The sequence below is a fragment of the Desmodus rotundus genome, chromosome 11, assembly GCF_022682495.2.
Source record: "Desmodus rotundus isolate HL8 chromosome 11, HLdesRot8A.1, whole genome shotgun sequence".
In the NCBI taxonomy this organism is placed as follows: Eukaryota; Metazoa; Chordata; class Mammalia; order Chiroptera; family Phyllostomidae; genus Desmodus; species Desmodus rotundus.
In genome coordinates this window covers 9824708-9841760 of record NC_071397.1, presented here as the reverse complement: position 1 = coordinate 9841760, position 17053 = coordinate 9824708, and the positions used below count along the sequence as shown (strand labels likewise).

The 17053-nt window shown below is 56.0% G+C and overlaps 1 protein-coding gene across 1 annotated transcript in view; it reads right to left on the bottom strand.

Annotated features, from left to right (window-relative positions):
• Positions 1 to 17053, bottom strand: part of PTK7 (protein tyrosine kinase 7 (inactive)) — a 60584-nt gene that overhangs the window by 16342 nt on the left and 27189 nt on the right. The window contains exons 2-9 of the mRNA XM_024557655.3: positions 6727 to 7014; positions 6141 to 6243; positions 5554 to 5744; positions 5310 to 5460; positions 4175 to 4323; positions 3667 to 3933; positions 380 to 513; positions 101 to 236 (exon numbers count right to left, since the gene is read on the bottom strand). Of these exons, the coding sequence (XP_024413423.2) occupies positions 101 to 236; positions 380 to 513; positions 3667 to 3933; positions 4175 to 4323; positions 5310 to 5460; positions 5554 to 5744; positions 6141 to 6243; positions 6727 to 7014 (1419 nt within the window). The remainder of the gene's footprint in view (positions 1 to 100; positions 237 to 379; positions 514 to 3666; positions 3934 to 4174; positions 4324 to 5309; positions 5461 to 5553; positions 5745 to 6140; positions 6244 to 6726; positions 7015 to 17053) is intronic.

Below are 17053 nucleotides of genomic sequence, written 5' to 3'. Positions count from 1 at the left end.
GGGCAGGTCAGGGCGGGCCTGAAGATCCTGGACCCTGCTACCCTTCCTCTTTACTCTCCTGTCTCCTGAGCAAGGCGTTCTCCCAGGCATGCCAGCTCACCCAGCACTTGTACACGGGCTTGGGCCTCAATGCTGCCAGCCGGGGTGCTGCTCACGCAGCGGTACCATGTCCCATCATACACCTCCACGCTGTTGATGCGCAAGGTCCCATTCTTGGAAACCTCAAACCGCGAGTCCTGCAACACAGAGAAGGTCTTGGCCTGACCCCCGCCAACACTGCCCCGGGGAAAGCATCAGAAAAGAGCACTATGAGGGGAGCAGAGAGGGGAAGAGTGGGTGAGGACCCCCCCCGCCCCCCCGCAACAATGCTCACTCTCACCTCCGAGATGAGCATCTGGTTTCTGTACCAGGTGACTGTGGGTTTTGGCGTGGCCTGAGTCAGGCAATGCAAGTAGCCGGGCTTGCCCTCCTCTAGCTGGCTGTCTTCGGGCTTCTTCAGCCATGTGGGCACAGCTGGAAGACAGGGAGGAGACAGTCAAGGCTGATTATCATGTCTGCAAAACCAAAGGATCCAATCCCAAGAAATTCTAATTTCCCATTAGGTCCTGAGCTCAGAGCCCTGTCCGTTCCGGTGCTACCCATTGCAATTATCCCTCAGTGATGGCCTACATGCCAGCACCTTTTGAACTTGCCTTTGTTAACAGTCACAATAAATGCCCCAGGTATGTATTTCTACACCCATTTTATAGCTAAGAAGACAGAGGTTCAGGGCAGTGATGGTGATTTGCTAAAACATGACAGAGACAGAAACAAACTCTTGTCTGTATGACTCCAGAACCCCTGCTCTTCTTATGACACCATAACCTCAGATCTGTGTTCTGCTTACTCATCCCCTGAATGATCTCATCCAGTCCGTGGCCCTCAGTACCATACGAGTGGATGATTCTCAAACAGGTAGCATAACTCCTGACCTCCCCCATGAGCTTCAGACTTGCAAAGCCAACTGCCTATTAACATCTTCAACAGGCTACCTGACAGGCATCTCAAACTTCAGATATGCAAAACGGAACACCTGATTTCCCCCCAAAACTTGCTCATCCCAGTTTTCCCATCTCAGTAAATATGGCCACTATCCAGCAGCTGCAGAAGTAAAAAAACCTAGCCCTGCTTCTCTCCAAATATTCCCAACCCCCTCACACTTATTCTATACAAACCCTATCAACTTAGCTCCAAAACAGACCCTAAATTTGACCACTTCTCTCACCTCTACCACCTCGGTTCTAGACCCTCCAGCCCCTCCCCTAGACTATTACGGTCATCTCCTAACTGGTGTCCCTGTTTTGACTCTTGCTCCTCATACTCTCGTCTTTGCAAAACAGCCAGAGTGGTCTTTTGAAAACATCACTCTCCATCTCAAAACTCTGCAAGGACTTCCCGTCCTCTACACCTTGTTGTGAGAGACTGTTTGCAAAGATGGTTGTAAACAGCCTCCCCATCCCTTTGGTCTCTCTGTAACGTGATGTTGCCACTTCCATGCAGTCTGCTTCCCTGCTGCCTGGAACCTGGGTGGCTTGCCTCGTCCCACACTGGAAATGACACTTCGCAATCCTAAACCAATGCTTGAGAAGCCTTGCAGCTTCTGAACCCAGCCTCCCTGCGAGGAAGCCTGAGCTACCTGGCTGGAGCAGCTACAAGGAAGAGAACCAAGATGCCCTGCGAGATACCAACTGCCAGACATATGAGCAAGGCCTTCGGGAACAGCCGGCCACCAGCTGCCCCATCAGCTGACTGCAAGTGCTCGTGAGCCCAGCCAGCAGCCCACGGGGCAGTTTCCAGTGGAGCCCTGCCCACAGCGTCAGAAGTGAAACTGACTATCGTTTGAAGCCACGTGTCAGGGAGTCATTTGTTACGCAGCAACAGATAACCGAGAGACACGGGACACAAGCGTGTATCCTTACACGGCCCCACGTGATCTAGTCTCCATCTCTCAACCTCGGCCACTCACTACCACTTAGTCAACTCACAGCGCACAGACTCCTGCTGTGCCCCCAACACGACCCAGGTCTCAGGGCCCATCCACACGGCTCCCTCCTTAATTTAAGGATCAGCTCAAAGGCCACCCTTTGGAGTTTCCCCTAAACTTCCCCTGGCCCTCATGTCTCTCTCTGCCACTTACCCCATTTTATTTTTCCCCATGGCTCTACCACCACCTAAAATTATATGAGTTCATTTTTCCGGTTTTCTTGTTTGCTTTGTCGACCCTACTAGACTAGGAGCCCCACAAGGAGAGGGGGCCTTGTCTGCTTTGTTCGTTGCTGCATTCCTGGGACTGGGAACGGTGCCTAGCACAATGAATCCACTCAATAAATCTGTTGACGGAATGCCGTGACAGAGCGCTCCCTCCTCCCAGCTCTGGCGCCCACCCCTGCACACCTCACCCAGGCCTGCGTGCCTCACGCACTCTCCAACTTCACGGCCTCCTTCTCGGAGTGCAGGGCCGGGCACGAGGCACAGCTCAGGCAGTGCCTGCCGAACGGCTGCTGCAAGCCAGCCTCTCCACCTTGAGCGCGAGTACGCGTCACCTGGAGCATTTGTCCCACACTCTCCGCCTGGCCCCCACCCCCCAAGAGTCTGGGTCAGGAGACCTGGAGAGGTGGCCCAGATTCTCCATGTTTAAAAGTGCCCCCAAAGGAGAGGTGATCCAGACCCAGACTGGAGAAAGGCTGACGGCAGCTGCATGCACGTGTCTGCACATCGCTGGGAAGGTGAGCGCACCGTGTGCTGCACACGTGACCTGCACATGTGGCCTGCATGCGGCAGCGTCCCCTGCACCAGCCTCCTGAGCACCGGGGAGCAGGTCTCCGAGGTTTCAGCATCTCTGACGGGACTAGTGTTGTCACAACATCAAGTTTATGAAGCCTTTCTACATTCAAGATCTTTTTGAGTTTTTGAAATTTACCCACTTAAAAGGGTGTCCAGGTGAGTGGAGGAAGGTGTGTATGTGTACATCTGTAAGAGTTTGTCTTGTGTGTCCTTTTGTACTATCATAAAGCTTTGGAACAGGCACAGTGTAAAAATAAATAAATCGCTACGCCTACAGCAAGGGTGTATATATATATATACGTAGGTCGTTGTCACATGCACCACCCGTCTTGTCACTAAAGTATTTAATGCTTTCCCCCATCCTTAGTTCACAAGTAGAGTGTTCACTGTAGAGATTTACAAATATAACAATAAATAAAATAATTATCAGAAAAGTTTGTTCAACATCACCTTTCCAAAAAAATTCTTTTTAAAACATCAAATTCATTCATCTTTCACACCACCCTGGGGGGCAGGCGAGTTATTGGCCCCATTTCATGAATGAGGAGGCAGGGCCCCAGCAAGGTGGGTGACCTGCTACTCACGGCCCCTCCAGGCTCTGCGGACAGAGTGGGACCTGGGTCTCTGGGCTCCGTTCCATTGCTGTCCTCTGAAGCCAGAGGACCATTTTTCTGTGAGCTGTTACCCAACCTCCATGCCTGGCTCCACAACAGCTGAAGGATTTCCAGCCTGCAGCGAGCAGAGCCAAGAAGGCCCCGGAGTGAGCACCAAGGAAGCCTCCAACTATCACACCCACAGCCCAAGACCTGGGCTCCCCTCCACCTTCAGGGTCAGGGTGCTTACTGGCCACGGTGATGTTGACATCCTGCTGCCGCTGACCAGCCAGGTTGGCCGCATGGCAGGTGTAGACACCAGCATCACTCTCGGCAGTACTGGCAAACACCAGCTCGTGGCCCTTTTGGTAGACTCTGCCGTGGGCGGGCAGCCGGACTCCGGCGTGCTCCCACCACATGCTGGGCTCTGGCAGACCCTGCGGGGGCAGGCAGGCCACACGCTCCTCGCTGCCGACGGTGAACACCCGGGGCTCAAATGGCGGCATGTCGTCAATCTCTGCGGGGATATGAGTGGGAAGGAGATAGCCGATTACTGTGGGTCCCGGGATACTTGACATCCTTCTGTCATAAGCTTTGTCCCTTTTCCCCTATAACTCTCAGTGTCTCCTCTTCCTACCCCAGCATCCTCGTCTTTCCTCTGTCCCAAGCTGCTCAAGTGGAAACAGGAACCTAAATCTCTACATGCCAACAATGTTGAAGGCAGCCCCCACCTTGATACCCCAGGCCCCGAAACCCACCTGCCAGATGAAGCGTGGCCTCCAGGACGACCGGAGGGCCCCTCTGGCCCTGGCCTATGCATCGGTAGACACCAGCACTGCGCGGCCGGACCTGGGTCAGCAGCAGAGACCCGTTGGCAAACACTGTGGCTCTGCGGAGGTGGAGGGGGCTGCGGGAGGCGGGGGGGACAAAGTGCTCATTGAAAGAAGCAGCCCACGGGCCTGTGTGGAAGGGAACGTGATGGGACCGTATCTCACCAAGGCCAAAGACATAAGAAGGTATCGGCCAGGAGCAGGGCAGAGAGGAGAAGGCCGACACGCCGTGTTAGTGTGCGTGTGTGCGTGTGTATGTGTACATGTTTACGTGTTCAGTCATTCATGTGTATATGCAGCCGTGCCATCGACTACAAGAGACTTGGCTTTTGGAGTGGCAAGGGGAGCAGCAAGGTTTAAATGGGACAGCGAGGAAATCGACAGTGTGCAACTATAGGGACCAAGGGGCCACCTTCCTGCGGGGTCAAGATAAGACTGCAGGTAAGGCACCTGGCTCCAGCAGTCAGAAGTCCCTCAGCCATGCCAGACAAACACTGACGATATCCTAGGGGCCGAGGCTCAGGGAGCCACAGCCCCAAGGACCACGGCTACACCTGCCACCACATAGGTGCTTTCTGTTTCCACAGGGCCTGGGCGAGAACAGAAGTCCCTACAAAGGAGCTGGCACCTTCTAGAAGTGTTCACTTCCTCCAAAACACACGCAGGTGTGTGCTGGATGTATGTGTATATGTAAGGTGCCTTTGTCATCCTATCCAGCCTGTGACCACCCAGGTCCCCTGTGTCCCTCCATCCCCGGGTCCTTACGTCTCGATGTTAGAAAACACACATGAGCAGGAGGTAATGGGGGAAAGAAGCAGAGCCGCTGCTAGCTCATACAATGCCTTTGTGGGAAACCAGAAAAAGATGTCCTTCCTGGAGACTTCCCTTTGTTGGACTCATTTAGTAACAAGACGACACTGCACTGCCATCTGCCGGAACTCTGAAGTAGTACACATGCAGGTCTCTGATGTCTGTGATAGGACTGGCCTTCCCTTTTGAGCAGGGGGAACTGCGCAGTGCACAACCTGGACCACCGTTCCTGAAGGCCCGTCAGATGCCTTACCGGCTGCGGTTAGTGATGGGAGTCTCATCTTCAAAGACCCACTGCAGGCTTGGGGGTGGCCGGGCTGAGAACTGACAGTGAAACATTGCCTCCTCGTTCCTCGCCACCACCACATCCTGGGGCGCCAGCACCACCCTGGCAAAGCTCTCATCTGGGGAGGCAGAAGCACAGGCATGTGAACAGGCAGAGTGAGGAGGACCCTCCCATCCCTGCCTTCCCAGCTCCATCTCCACACCAGGCTTACCAGCAATGCTCAAGGTAAAGTTCTGGCTGCTACAGGTCTGGCCAAAAGCATTGTGGGCACAGCAGGAATAGATGCCACTATGCTCAGGGCTGGCTGGCCGGAGGGTCAGGTTCCGCTCCTTGCTGCTGACCGTGTGGTTGCTCTGGCTCTCGGAGAGGGGGCTCCCATCTCGGAACCACTGATAGGTTGGCCTGCGGGAGCAAGGGGGTCAGCCACAGGGAGGCAGGGGCACTCAGGTGGCCAGTGGAGGGAATACAGAATCAGCAGAGGATCAGGGCTAGAGCCCTCAGTTTACAAACGGGGAAACATAAGAGGCCTGGGGAGGGGAAGTGACTTGCACAAGGGCACACAGCAATTCAGGGGCAGAATCAGGCTGAGATTCTAGATCTCTCAGCTCCCAGAATCCAGGGTCACTCCGTAGCACAGTGTGCCCTTCAGGTCACCAGGGGCTAGCGTGGAGGAGCACCGGGGGCAGGGTTGTTACAGAATGAAGCAAAATGCATCTGAATAGAGTCCAGGATTTGGGGAGACATCGCTACCTGTCTAGAATAACCCTCTCCATCCCCATCCTCTAAGTCGCTGCTTACCGAGGGTGCCCATCAATGTGACATCGCAGAGTGACCTGTGCCTGTGGCTGGATCTCGGCTTCCGAGGCTGGATGCTTCAGGACCACAGGACCAGTCTCAAGCCCTGTAGCAGAAGCCATGGTTGCAGAGTGAGGAGCAGGGCAGAGCAGACCAGAGCAGAGCATGCGTGGGAGGGCAGAGGGGAAGGAGGACAAGCAGGAAACATGGAACCTGGAGGCTCTGAGCCAAAAGACAGTGCAGGGAAGCCCCATGAAGCCAAGGCCAGGGCTACACCTGGCCCACCGGAGACTGAGTCACTGCTCAGTCCCTGGCAGGCCAAGTCTGATACTTGGCCACGTTGCCTCACGGCTGTTGCCATTTGCAAAAGCATCCAGCAGAGAAATGGTCCAGGACTTGAAAGGTGGAACAATGTGAAAAAATGAAAACTTTCAACTTCCTCTTATCCACACAGCAGAAAGAGCGGACCACACTGCGTTCTGCATGCCCCATTCAACTAGAAATGGGAGAAGCTGAGAGAAAGGAGGGGTCCCGCAGAGCTCAGGAGTTGAGGGTCTGGTGGGGGGACGCGCAGAGCCCCGGCTCTCACATTTGATGTTGAAGGAGGCGTTGGCACTGCGGGCCTCCTCTCCAGTAGCCTTATCCCGAGCCACGCACTGGAAGGCTCCGGAGTCCTGCAGCCGGTCCACAGCCGCGAAGCTCAGGCTGCTGCCCTGAGCGAAACGCCGCTCGGTGTCCAGGACAGGGGCCCCGTCCAGCAGCCAATATACGTGCACGGAGCCTGAGGCCTCGACCTCACAGCGGAGCAGCGCCCGGCGCCCCTGCAGAGCATCCTGGGAGGACGGCTCCTTGATGAAGACGATAGCTGCCTGGGCGCCTGCAGATGGGAACACGAGACAGAGAGGGTCAAGGGGAGATGCTGTGGTAACAGGTCACTGATCGCCCTGTGCGCGGGGAAAAGGGGCCGTGTACACAGAAAACACCCAGTAAGCACGAGTGAGAAGGCTCCTGAAACCGCCAATGCCAAGTGTCAACGAACTTTTACACGGTGCTGGCTCCACAGGCACCAGCCTGAAAAGGGACACAGGGCAATTACACAGGTTATGGCAAAATTCACAACAAATGAATGGCGTGAGCACAGGAAAGGAAGCCCCAAAGGTTGGGGTGGGGGTTGCTGGTGGCACACAGGAGGAAGAGGGCCTCGAACCTGTGGGACCAGATCACAGGAGGTCTTGACACTGGGCTGGAAAGCAGGGGACATTAGCAGACAACCCTCCCCACCGTCTTCAGAATCCAGGATGCTGAGCAAAGTCAAAACTAAATCATAATCCAAAGAGCATCTTTCAAGAATTACTGGTACTCACACCCCTACGGAGGGTCCTCAGGTCAGGGAGGGTACTTTGAAGCCCGCCCACAGAAACTCTGCTGCCCAGTGTCCCCCAGGGGCTTCTTTGGGAGAACCCCATTACAGGGGAAGCCAATATATTCTCTAGAACCAGGGCTATTCCCAAAGACATGCCAGGGCCACCCCCACATTCCCACTCCCCACCCCTACAAATCCACATGTGGCCAAGGCTGGCTTTTCTGTGCTAAGTTGAGAGGTGAGCCAAGTGGTTGCAGGTTTTCACCAGAATCCATTCCCCCTCCTGCATGGCTACAGTTCAGCTCTGGCCAGGGGGCCCCTCAGAGAAGGGGAACCCTGCAACCAAAGGTGGAACCACAGCCAGGGAGAACAAAGGGAGGAGTGAGAAGCCTGTGCTGAGTAGCAGATGGGTCGAGGAGGCGGAGGGCAGGGCCGGGCAGGTGGCATGGTTACAGGAGCAGGAATAACACACTGGGCTTTGTTCCTGGCCCACGTTGAGTACCCTGCCACGGCCCGAAGCTGCTGGGCCTGGAAGACCAGTCTCCTGGAAGACCAGCCAGGGGTGGGTGACAGCACAGAAGGGGACGTGCCACTCCCCCACCCCCCGGGAGAAGAAACGGACTACCTGGGGCTGCTACATAAAATAGCAGGCTCTGCCTCTGGCCAAACCGGGCCCAACGAGAGCATGAATAAAGAGACCAACAGGTCTTGCCCATTCCCCCCCAAAACACTGGAAACCAATCTCAGAACCCACAGGCCGGGGCCCAGATGAGGGGCTGTCGCTGGTGTTGGTCCTTCTCCCAACATTCTCAGAGGGGCCAGCACACAGGATACACGGAGCTGGGGACAGCTCAGAGCACCCCACCGCTCTCCGGCAGAACTGTGGGCTCTCTCTCGACGGGACAATTCTCCACCGTGCTGGGCCGCCTCGCCCACTGTGCAAGTTAAAACTTGGCCCCCTGGGCACTGCTAAGCACCCCCAGTCATCCTGACAGCCCAACACCTCCACCCACTTCCCAACACCTCATCTCGGTGTGGCCCTGCCCCTGCTGGGCAACTCGGTGCAATCCCTTGGTGGTGCACACGGGTAAACTGGCGTCCAGAGAGGAAGGCATTTGCTCAAGATAAAACAGATCATTTGTGGCAGAGCCAGAACCACGACCAGAGCCCCACGCTTTTCCCAGCCCCGCCCAGGAACTCAAAACCACCCCTGGAAGTATCGGATCCCACTCCTCGCAGCCAGGTGGAGTGGACATCTCTTGCAGACAATGCTGGCACACAAAGGCACTCAGCTGACTACTGGCTGAACCGAGGTAACCTCCACGGAAGTGTGGGACAAGAGGCGCCTGGAGCCCTTCCCCACCACCTCTCATGACACAGATAGTAGCCTCGAGACCAGGCCCCAAGGGGCCTCCTCAAATGTGACTCCCCAAAATGGGACTATAGACCCAGAACTCCAGGATGCCCATCAAAGGCCAGAGGGATTACCTGACTGGAAGGACAGACATCGCCCCCACCCCTGCTTCCCTGCTCAGACACAGTGGGGGGCCAGGAGTCTCACTCACGCAGAGGAGCAGAGGAGCAGAGGAACGCTAGTTAAGGTTTAGAATCCGGCAGGCCCGGTTCCAATCCTCACCCTATCACACTGGGCGTGTCCAACTTCGTGCAGGAGGGCCTCGCACAGAGCTGCCCAGGTAAACAGTAGCTACCGTTACTATTACCTATTACTGTGGCTGCTCTTCCTGCCCAAAGACTCACATTTTAAGAACATTAGAAAGCTCCCTGTCTTGCCCAGGCCCAAGGCCACTCCCAGACCCTGGATGGGACGGAGCTGCCACAGCAGCGAAGTCTGATGGGTGGGATGGCAGGAACAGGCCCATGGGGTTGGCTGCAGGAACCACAGACCAGTGGCCACAGAAACCTGAGCCAGAAGAAGAAATGGCATGACTCAGAGGGGACCCAGCATGGCCTCCAGCATCCCCTCCTGGTGCTGGGGCTGGGGCTGGGGCTGCCCCGGGCTGTGGTGAGTGATGCTGCATTCCCAGACTGCCACTCAGAGCCCCCTGCACCCCCACATCGATAGGGCCTGGGAAACATCAAAGCCGGCCCCGCGGGGCCCTCTGTCCTGACGTCAGCCCACAGCAGGTCCTGGTTAGTGCTTGGCTGGGGCAGACGTTAGATGTTACAAAGGCAGGGAGCACAGCCACCAGGCCTTCTCCAAGGCCCCGGGGCCTGCTCCGAGCCCACAGCTGGGCCATGAGGCTCCTCGTGCAGGCGGCTGGCCCAGGGCTGTGGCATCCCCATTTGCTGAGTAGACAGCACTGAGGTGGGCCCAGTCTGGCCACCTGCACGGTTTGCAGAGAGGTCAGTTGTTTTGCTGGGGGAAACAGGAAGGAGACTTAGAGGCAGACCAAGGAGCCGCAGCAAAAACTCCAGACTCCAGAGAAAGCAGGGCTGGCAGGTAAGGAACTCTCCGGGAGCTTCAGCTGACACAGCAACAAAAAAATGAAGGACAGCAATGAGAGGAGGAGGGCTTTGGGGGGCTGAGGTGGTACCTGCCTCAAGGTGGTAGGGTCACCAACAAGTTCCTGTCCCTGTACGACCTCTGACTTGAGGACGCCCCCGGGGGCTGTGGTCTCTGGTGGAACACTGTCACGGGCTTCCCAAAGCTGCCCCCTCTCATGGTCCGGCCACAATGTCCATGCATCTCGCCTACTACACACAGCACCTCGCAGAACACACAGCCGACTGTGCTCCTGGAGGCGGCCTGCTCGGTGTGGCAGCTTCAGGGCTGCCCTACAGCCCGGCCACTCCCTACCAATGCCAGCTTAGCCTGGCCTCTCCGTCCCCTTCCCCTTGGGACGCCAGGGCTACCACCCAGGCTGTGTAAGGCCGAGTGGGTTCACACAGTCAAAGCTCACAGCGCAGCATGGAGCACCCGGAGGGCAGGGGGCTGCCCGGCAAGAAGCCCCTCTGCAGTGACAGGCAGAGCCCCCTGCCCACATGTGACGCCCACCCCAAGAAAGCTGCAGCAGCGAATACCCGATAAGGACATTCTCCTAGCTGTTTCCTCGGCTCCCCAACAGCCACCTACACGCAGACACTCCCTCTGCCTGAGCCCTGGCCCCAGCCCCCTGAGAAAGGGCTGTGTGGGCGGCGGCCCAAGTCCCGCTCCCCACCCCCCAGCACGCATCTGGTCTGCTGCCTGCCCTTCTTGTTGCTCTCTGGGCTCCAGGCCCAGTCCACCCATGTGTGTATGTGTGTGCATGTGTGCGTACACACATGTAAACAAGAATTTATAGAGAGCAGAGAGCAGCAGGAAGTTTTTCTGCTCTGAAGTAATTTCAGCTGCTTCGGTCCAAGTGTCTATCTGGGCCACTCCGCTACCCATGTCTCAGCGGCCAGCCTTCCTAGGCTAGAAAAACCACCCCGGACACGGTGCAGGCTCCAGGGACGGCCCAACTTGGCCAGCTGATTTTATCCACCCTCTCCCTCTTGTGAAAGAAATCCCATGCTTGGAACAGATGCCTTAGGGTCAGACTGAGATGCCAGGATGACCCTGGCTGGCCTGGCTGACCTCTCCACACCTAAGACGCAGTCCGGGTTCCCAGGCCCCTGTGCGGACGGGCATCCTGACGTGCGAGAGCCCAGGCCTAGGTGGCTCCTGTTGGCCACACAGACCCCTGAAGGAGAGGGTGGCCAACTTCCTGTGCCCCGTCTGTCTGGGCAACAGCATCGGGACATGGGCCACACACGCTCCGGTGAAGAGAGTGGCCCCGGGACCCTCACCCACATGAGTGGACAGCCCTCCTCACAACGCCCTCCACAGGGGAACTCTAGGGCAGGGGTCCCCAACCCCCCGGGGCTGTGGTCCGGTAAGGTCCGTGGCCTGTGAGGAATCCGGCTGCACAGCAGGAGGTGAGCGGAGGGAAGCTGAGCCATAGCTCATAGCTCGCATTACTGCTGAAGCTCACAGCTCTGCCTCCTGTCCCTCCAACCCAAGCCACCCCCCACCACCCCAGTCTGTGGAAAAATTGTCTTACACAGAAAACTGGCCCCTGGTGCCAAAAAGGTTGGGGACCGCTGCTCTAGGGGCACCAAGTGAGAGGCCCCAGAAGTACCAGTGTCCCCAGTCCCACTCCTCCTCCCTAAGAGACCAATGCACTGTACCACACCCTTGGCCTTCAGGGACTTAACTGGCACACTTTCAGCTGCTCTGGAGCTGCTTCAAGGCCCATGGCCCACAGACATTTGGAAGTGTTTTGAGAAACAAATCTCAACTGTGGCAGGAACAAGTTACTTGGGTGGACAAACCCAGCCATCCCCCAATTCACCCAGGTCGGCAGAAACACAAATTGCTGAGTGGGATTGGTGGATTTGGCACCTGGAACATGCTTCTCCGATACCACCAGCACACCATCAGTGTACTGCCTGTAACCTAACTGATAAGCCCAGAGCACCAGGGTTCAGAGGGTTGCTGAAAGTCAAGCACAGCTGACCCCGAGATCCAGAGGCAGGGCACAAAGTTCTGTCCCCCTTTGGTCTTCCCAGAGTCCTTGACAGGAGCCCCACCGCCCTGGCTCCCAGCGATGCAGGAGGGCGCAGAGCCAGGGGCCCAGCTGAGTTTTGCTGTCCTGGGATTTAAATGTAAATATCTGGAGAGGCTCCAACATCTGGATTAGAGGAACAGAACAAAGTCACCAGGGATTAGGGCAGAAACAAGCTAGTGGGCCAGCTCTTGTACCTTAGATGAAACCCACAGCTCAGATGAGCTGCCCCGCTCACCCCCGGGAGGCCCTGGAGGGAGAGATCAACCTCTAACAGCAAGAGTGTGACTGTGTGTCCGGCACCACGGGGCATCCAAGCCCAGAAGGACACGTATGCCAGCTGGAGATGTGGTTTAAGATGCTACCCAGCCAGCAGCCACACTCCCCGACCCTAGCTAGAGCCAGCCTGTCCTCTGCTGGGGCTGGGAGGGCCCCACCTGGACATCTCTCCCCCTTAGAATCCCTTCAGTGGCGGTGACGTCTCCAAGGAAGCAGCAATGAATTAAAAACCCAGCCAGAGTGAGGCTGTGCGATCATGCAGAAGGAACATGGAGGCAAGGAGACCTGGGTTCCAGTCTCCACACAACCACTAACAAATGGAGTAACCCTGGCAATCACCAGCAATCCCTGCCCCCTGCCAGCCAGGCCGTTTCATTATCTGTAAATCTGGAGAAATAAGAGGATGAAACTGGACAGCCACCAAGACTTAACACTGGGTTCACTGCAAGGGCCCTCAGAGGCAGTTGCAGAAGCAAAGGGCTCACTCCCCACAGTCCCCTCCCTGCCCCCAAGCTTTAGAGCAGTCCCTAGAGCCCCTGCAGCCGGCAACAGGGCCAGCCCCGGAAGGGATTAGGAGTGAGGCTATAAATGGCAGGCGTGGGGGTTGGAGGCAGCTGGGGGCTGCAGACAGGGACCCCGCATCACTTCGGACAAGCTGCTCCCATTTCTGTGGCTCGGCTTGCATCCTGCCTCTGCCCTGGCCACACACTTGCACTGAAAGCTCACTGCCTGTGACATCCGGAATATCCCCACCTGTGCTGTGACCCAGAGCTGTGTCCCCAAGCTGGACTGCAAGCCTGAGGGCAGAACAGACCTCCGTGTCCAACATGACATGGCTGTGTATGTTAGAGGGCCTGGGCCACACAGGAAACACCCCGCAAGCCTTCTTGGAGGAATAAAGTCACGTAAGAGTCTATCTCACCCTGAATCTTGTTCTGTGTCCTTTATCCAATCTTGGCCAACTTAATCTTCCTCTCTGGGTCTCAGTTTCCTCACCTGGAAAATGGCAGCCTTGAAACTGATTTTAGTGGAAACCCCAGAAATTCGAGGGAACTGAGGACCCCGAAATGTCCTTTGAGAGGGTGATCCCGAGGTATCCCAAAGGCCTGGGGGTGGGGGCGGCTCTAGAACAGACCTCCAGCGAGATCCAGGACTTCCCTCCACACTCTTCGCCTTGGGATAGAGATCCATTCTCCTCCGCCCCAAGGAGAGACAGACAGACACACGGACCTCAGGCAGCTGTCTCCTGAGGACGCCAGTGAGGGGCCTGCAGAAATAACAGATATCGCAGAGAAAGCGATGGGCTGCTGGGCCAAGCTGGGAAACGAACCAGCGGCTCAACCCCAGGAAGACCTCAAGGATGCTCAGCTGGTGCGCTCGGGGATTCCAGAGGGGACGAAGGGGCTAGCCCCTCATCATTCAGAGAAGATGGAAAGAGATTCGATGCAGGCCCCACTGCCTTTCATTATGGGGTCCAGACCTGGCGGTCTGCCTCCCAGGTGCAGTGGTCAGGGCTCTGGGAGACCACAGCAAGAACACAGCGGGCTGAGGCTGGGAGTGAGCTGACCACGGCCTTGCCTGGGAGGCAGGGGACAAACTGAATGACAGGCTGGGGACTACTACCTTGGCCCACGACTGGTGGGACCAAGTCTTAGATGACTAGCTTTCAAGACAGGCTCAAAAACCTCTGTGAGACTCCGTTTCCTGAGCTCCTTTTACCCATCTTTGCCTCACCCCTGGGAGGCTGATAAGGCAGTAAGCACAGACCCCACACCTCACCAGGGTGGTCACAGCAGTTCACCCCAAACTCCCTGTGGAAGGGAGAGTATGATTCCCTGCCCTTTAGGTGGCGCGGCCTCAACTATATTTAATGAGAAAAGTCCTCCCTCAGACCCACTCTGTCCAAGATGGTAGCCAGTAGCCACATGGGGCTATTTAACTGTAACTTAATTGAAATGAAACAAAATGGAAAGTTCATTCCCTGGGTCACACCAGTCTCATTTCAGGTGCTCCGGAGCCGCCCGGGGCTGTATTAAACAGCATGCACACAGGAAAGTTCCGCCCCTGTTAAAAGCCCTACCTGACGGGCTGCCTTAGCTCCTCTGACCACTTCTCCCGGCCATGTGCACAATCACGTGACTTCCAAGCCAAAGAACCCTCTACACGGTGCCTCATTTCACAGCGGGGGGGGGGGGGGGGGGGGAGGGACTGCAGTCAGCGATCCCGGGAGATGGGGGGTCAGGAACTGCCCCTGGGTCTGTTCGGCTCCTACTTCTGACCCACACTGGCTGCAGTCCACTGCTCTCGCTGACTCCCCCGCAACCATCCTATCGGCTCTAATGGAAACCTTTCCTCTGTCTGCGCTCTGGCGAAAGGTGACTACTGTTAAACCTGCAGGTATGTTCGACTTCTGTAACTGGCCTTGTGTCATCTCCCCCTCTGCTTTTACCCATTTAGCACTATGTTTTGAAGACCCTTCCCTATGGCCATCCCCTACATGCTGCTCTTCTCCAAAGTTAAACTGACCATTGGGTTGGGGGGGAGAAGCAAATGGATCTTTTTAAAAGCAGGGCACGCTGAACAGAGCTGTCCAGTTTGAAAATCATTCTCTGAGCCTCCACCCTCCTCTCCGTGGTGCCCCGGACCCTGCCCTGGCCTCTAGCACAGCACCTAGTCCCACACTGTCTGCTTCCCCCGCTCGAATGGGTAGCAGCAGAGCCTGGGGAAGCCCACATGTAAGCACCCACACCAGCTTCTCCTGCTCCCCGTCCTCCTCCCCACAAACCCGGAAAGTCACCAAAGAGGCTGGACCTCAGCTGGTTTCAAAGGGATGAGAGAAAAAGTCCGTCTCATACTTTTATATTTAGAATCATTCTGCAAACCACTTCCTGGAGCAGACAAGAGTAGGGAATGTGAGGAAATCATTTTGCTATGTGTGATGTGGGAAGCACGAGCCGCTCGGGGCCTGTGGCAGCCACACACCCAGTGACAGGCAGCTATGCTTAACACATGTGCGGGAGACAGACACGCCCCTTGGCAGCCTGGAGGAGACCCCCTTGGACAACCTGCAGGGCCAGAAATCAGGCGGGGCCCAGGAGTCAGAACTACACCACCCTCAAAGCACCCTGCCCGTAGCCTTCCTTCCTTTCCTTTACCCGCCTGACCCACAGCTGCTCTGGAAACCAGCCCTCCTCTCCAGGGAGGGCTCTCACAAAGGGATGCTCCAGGCTTCAGGCCTCAACCGGGCACAAAGAGAAGAATCCAGACTGAAGGAGGAGGCTTGGAGAACCACTGGCTTAGAGTTAAGGGCGCCCTCCTGGATTCTAGTCTGCTGGGGCTGGGGCGATGCAAGAGGGGAAGACGTCTCGTCGTGGACATCAACTACTGCCACCACGGTCGCGGCTCAAATGCCACTCAGATGGAACGGAGTCTGGCCCGCCGCCACCGGGCGAGGGGCGCCAGCGAACCGGGGGAGAGGTGGAGGGCAGACCCGCTGCTTAAAATATAAACTTCCTAATAAGGCAAAGCTAAGTTCATTCTTTTGTTTAATCTCTTAATTGCATTACTAATGATTTGTTCCTTTACTTTTTCCCCAAAAAGAGTCAGTTTCCAAAAAGCACTGTGGCTAAAGAAGGCAAAACAAGCATTCCAACCTCCAAATCAATAACAACAGATGAAAAAAACACAAACTGATGAATAATAGAAACAATTTCTTGTAAGTTATTTTTAAAAGCCCCCCAAATTTGCAACTCATCACCAGATGCTTAAAGCTTAGGGATAGCCAACTGGGGGGGTGGGGCAGGGCGGGCATTAAATGTTACAAAACCAAGCGCACACACAGAGCGGCAGGGAAAAACAGCCCCTAAGAGTGGCTGATGCAATACTGCAATGAACAGCCAGAAAAACGGCAAAGACCTGAATTTTATTCTGCGCTTACTCCGTCAACCTTTAGGACCTGAAAGGCACCAAGATCTGAGTTCACTTAAGTCTGGACCTGGCTGTCCCTCCATCCGAGAGGTGCTTCTTGCAGACCCTTAGAGCAGGGGGTGGGGTAGGGTTGGACACAGATGAGCAGACACTGACGGAGAGAGACACAGGGAGATAGGAAGATAAGACAGAGGGAGTTAAAAGGAAACAGAGACAGAGACAGACCGGTCTACAGACAGACAGGCCACAACAGAGGAATACTAACAACTGACAGACAGAGTACGGTCAGACTGAGAGAGGAGAGATGTTGGCAGACAGGGACCCAGACCTGACAGACAGGGGGAGAAGGTAAGAGATCAACAGGGCGAGACACAGACAGAGACAAACTGAGACACAGATAGAGTGTAACGCAGAATCACAGACAGACCCAGAGAACGGGTTACGAAAGACGACGACAGCGGTAGCCAGGCAGCTCAACTGGTGAGAGCATCATCCTGATACATCAAGGTTACGGGTTCAATCCCAGCTCAGGGCACGTACAAGAACCACCAACGAATGCATAAATAAGTGGGACAACAAATCAATACCCTTCCTCTGTCTCTCCCTTCCTATCTCTATCTAAAGTCAGTAAATAAAAACTAAAAAGACAATGACACAGAGCACACACCTGAGTACGCCCAGGGCTTCCTGTAGAGCAGGCCCCAGCTCCACGCTGGTCCCAGCTTCCCCCAGGTCTGTCCCTGCGTCTCCAGGAAGGAGGTCCTCCCCACCCCCTCCACCACCCTCTCCAGCAGCTGCAG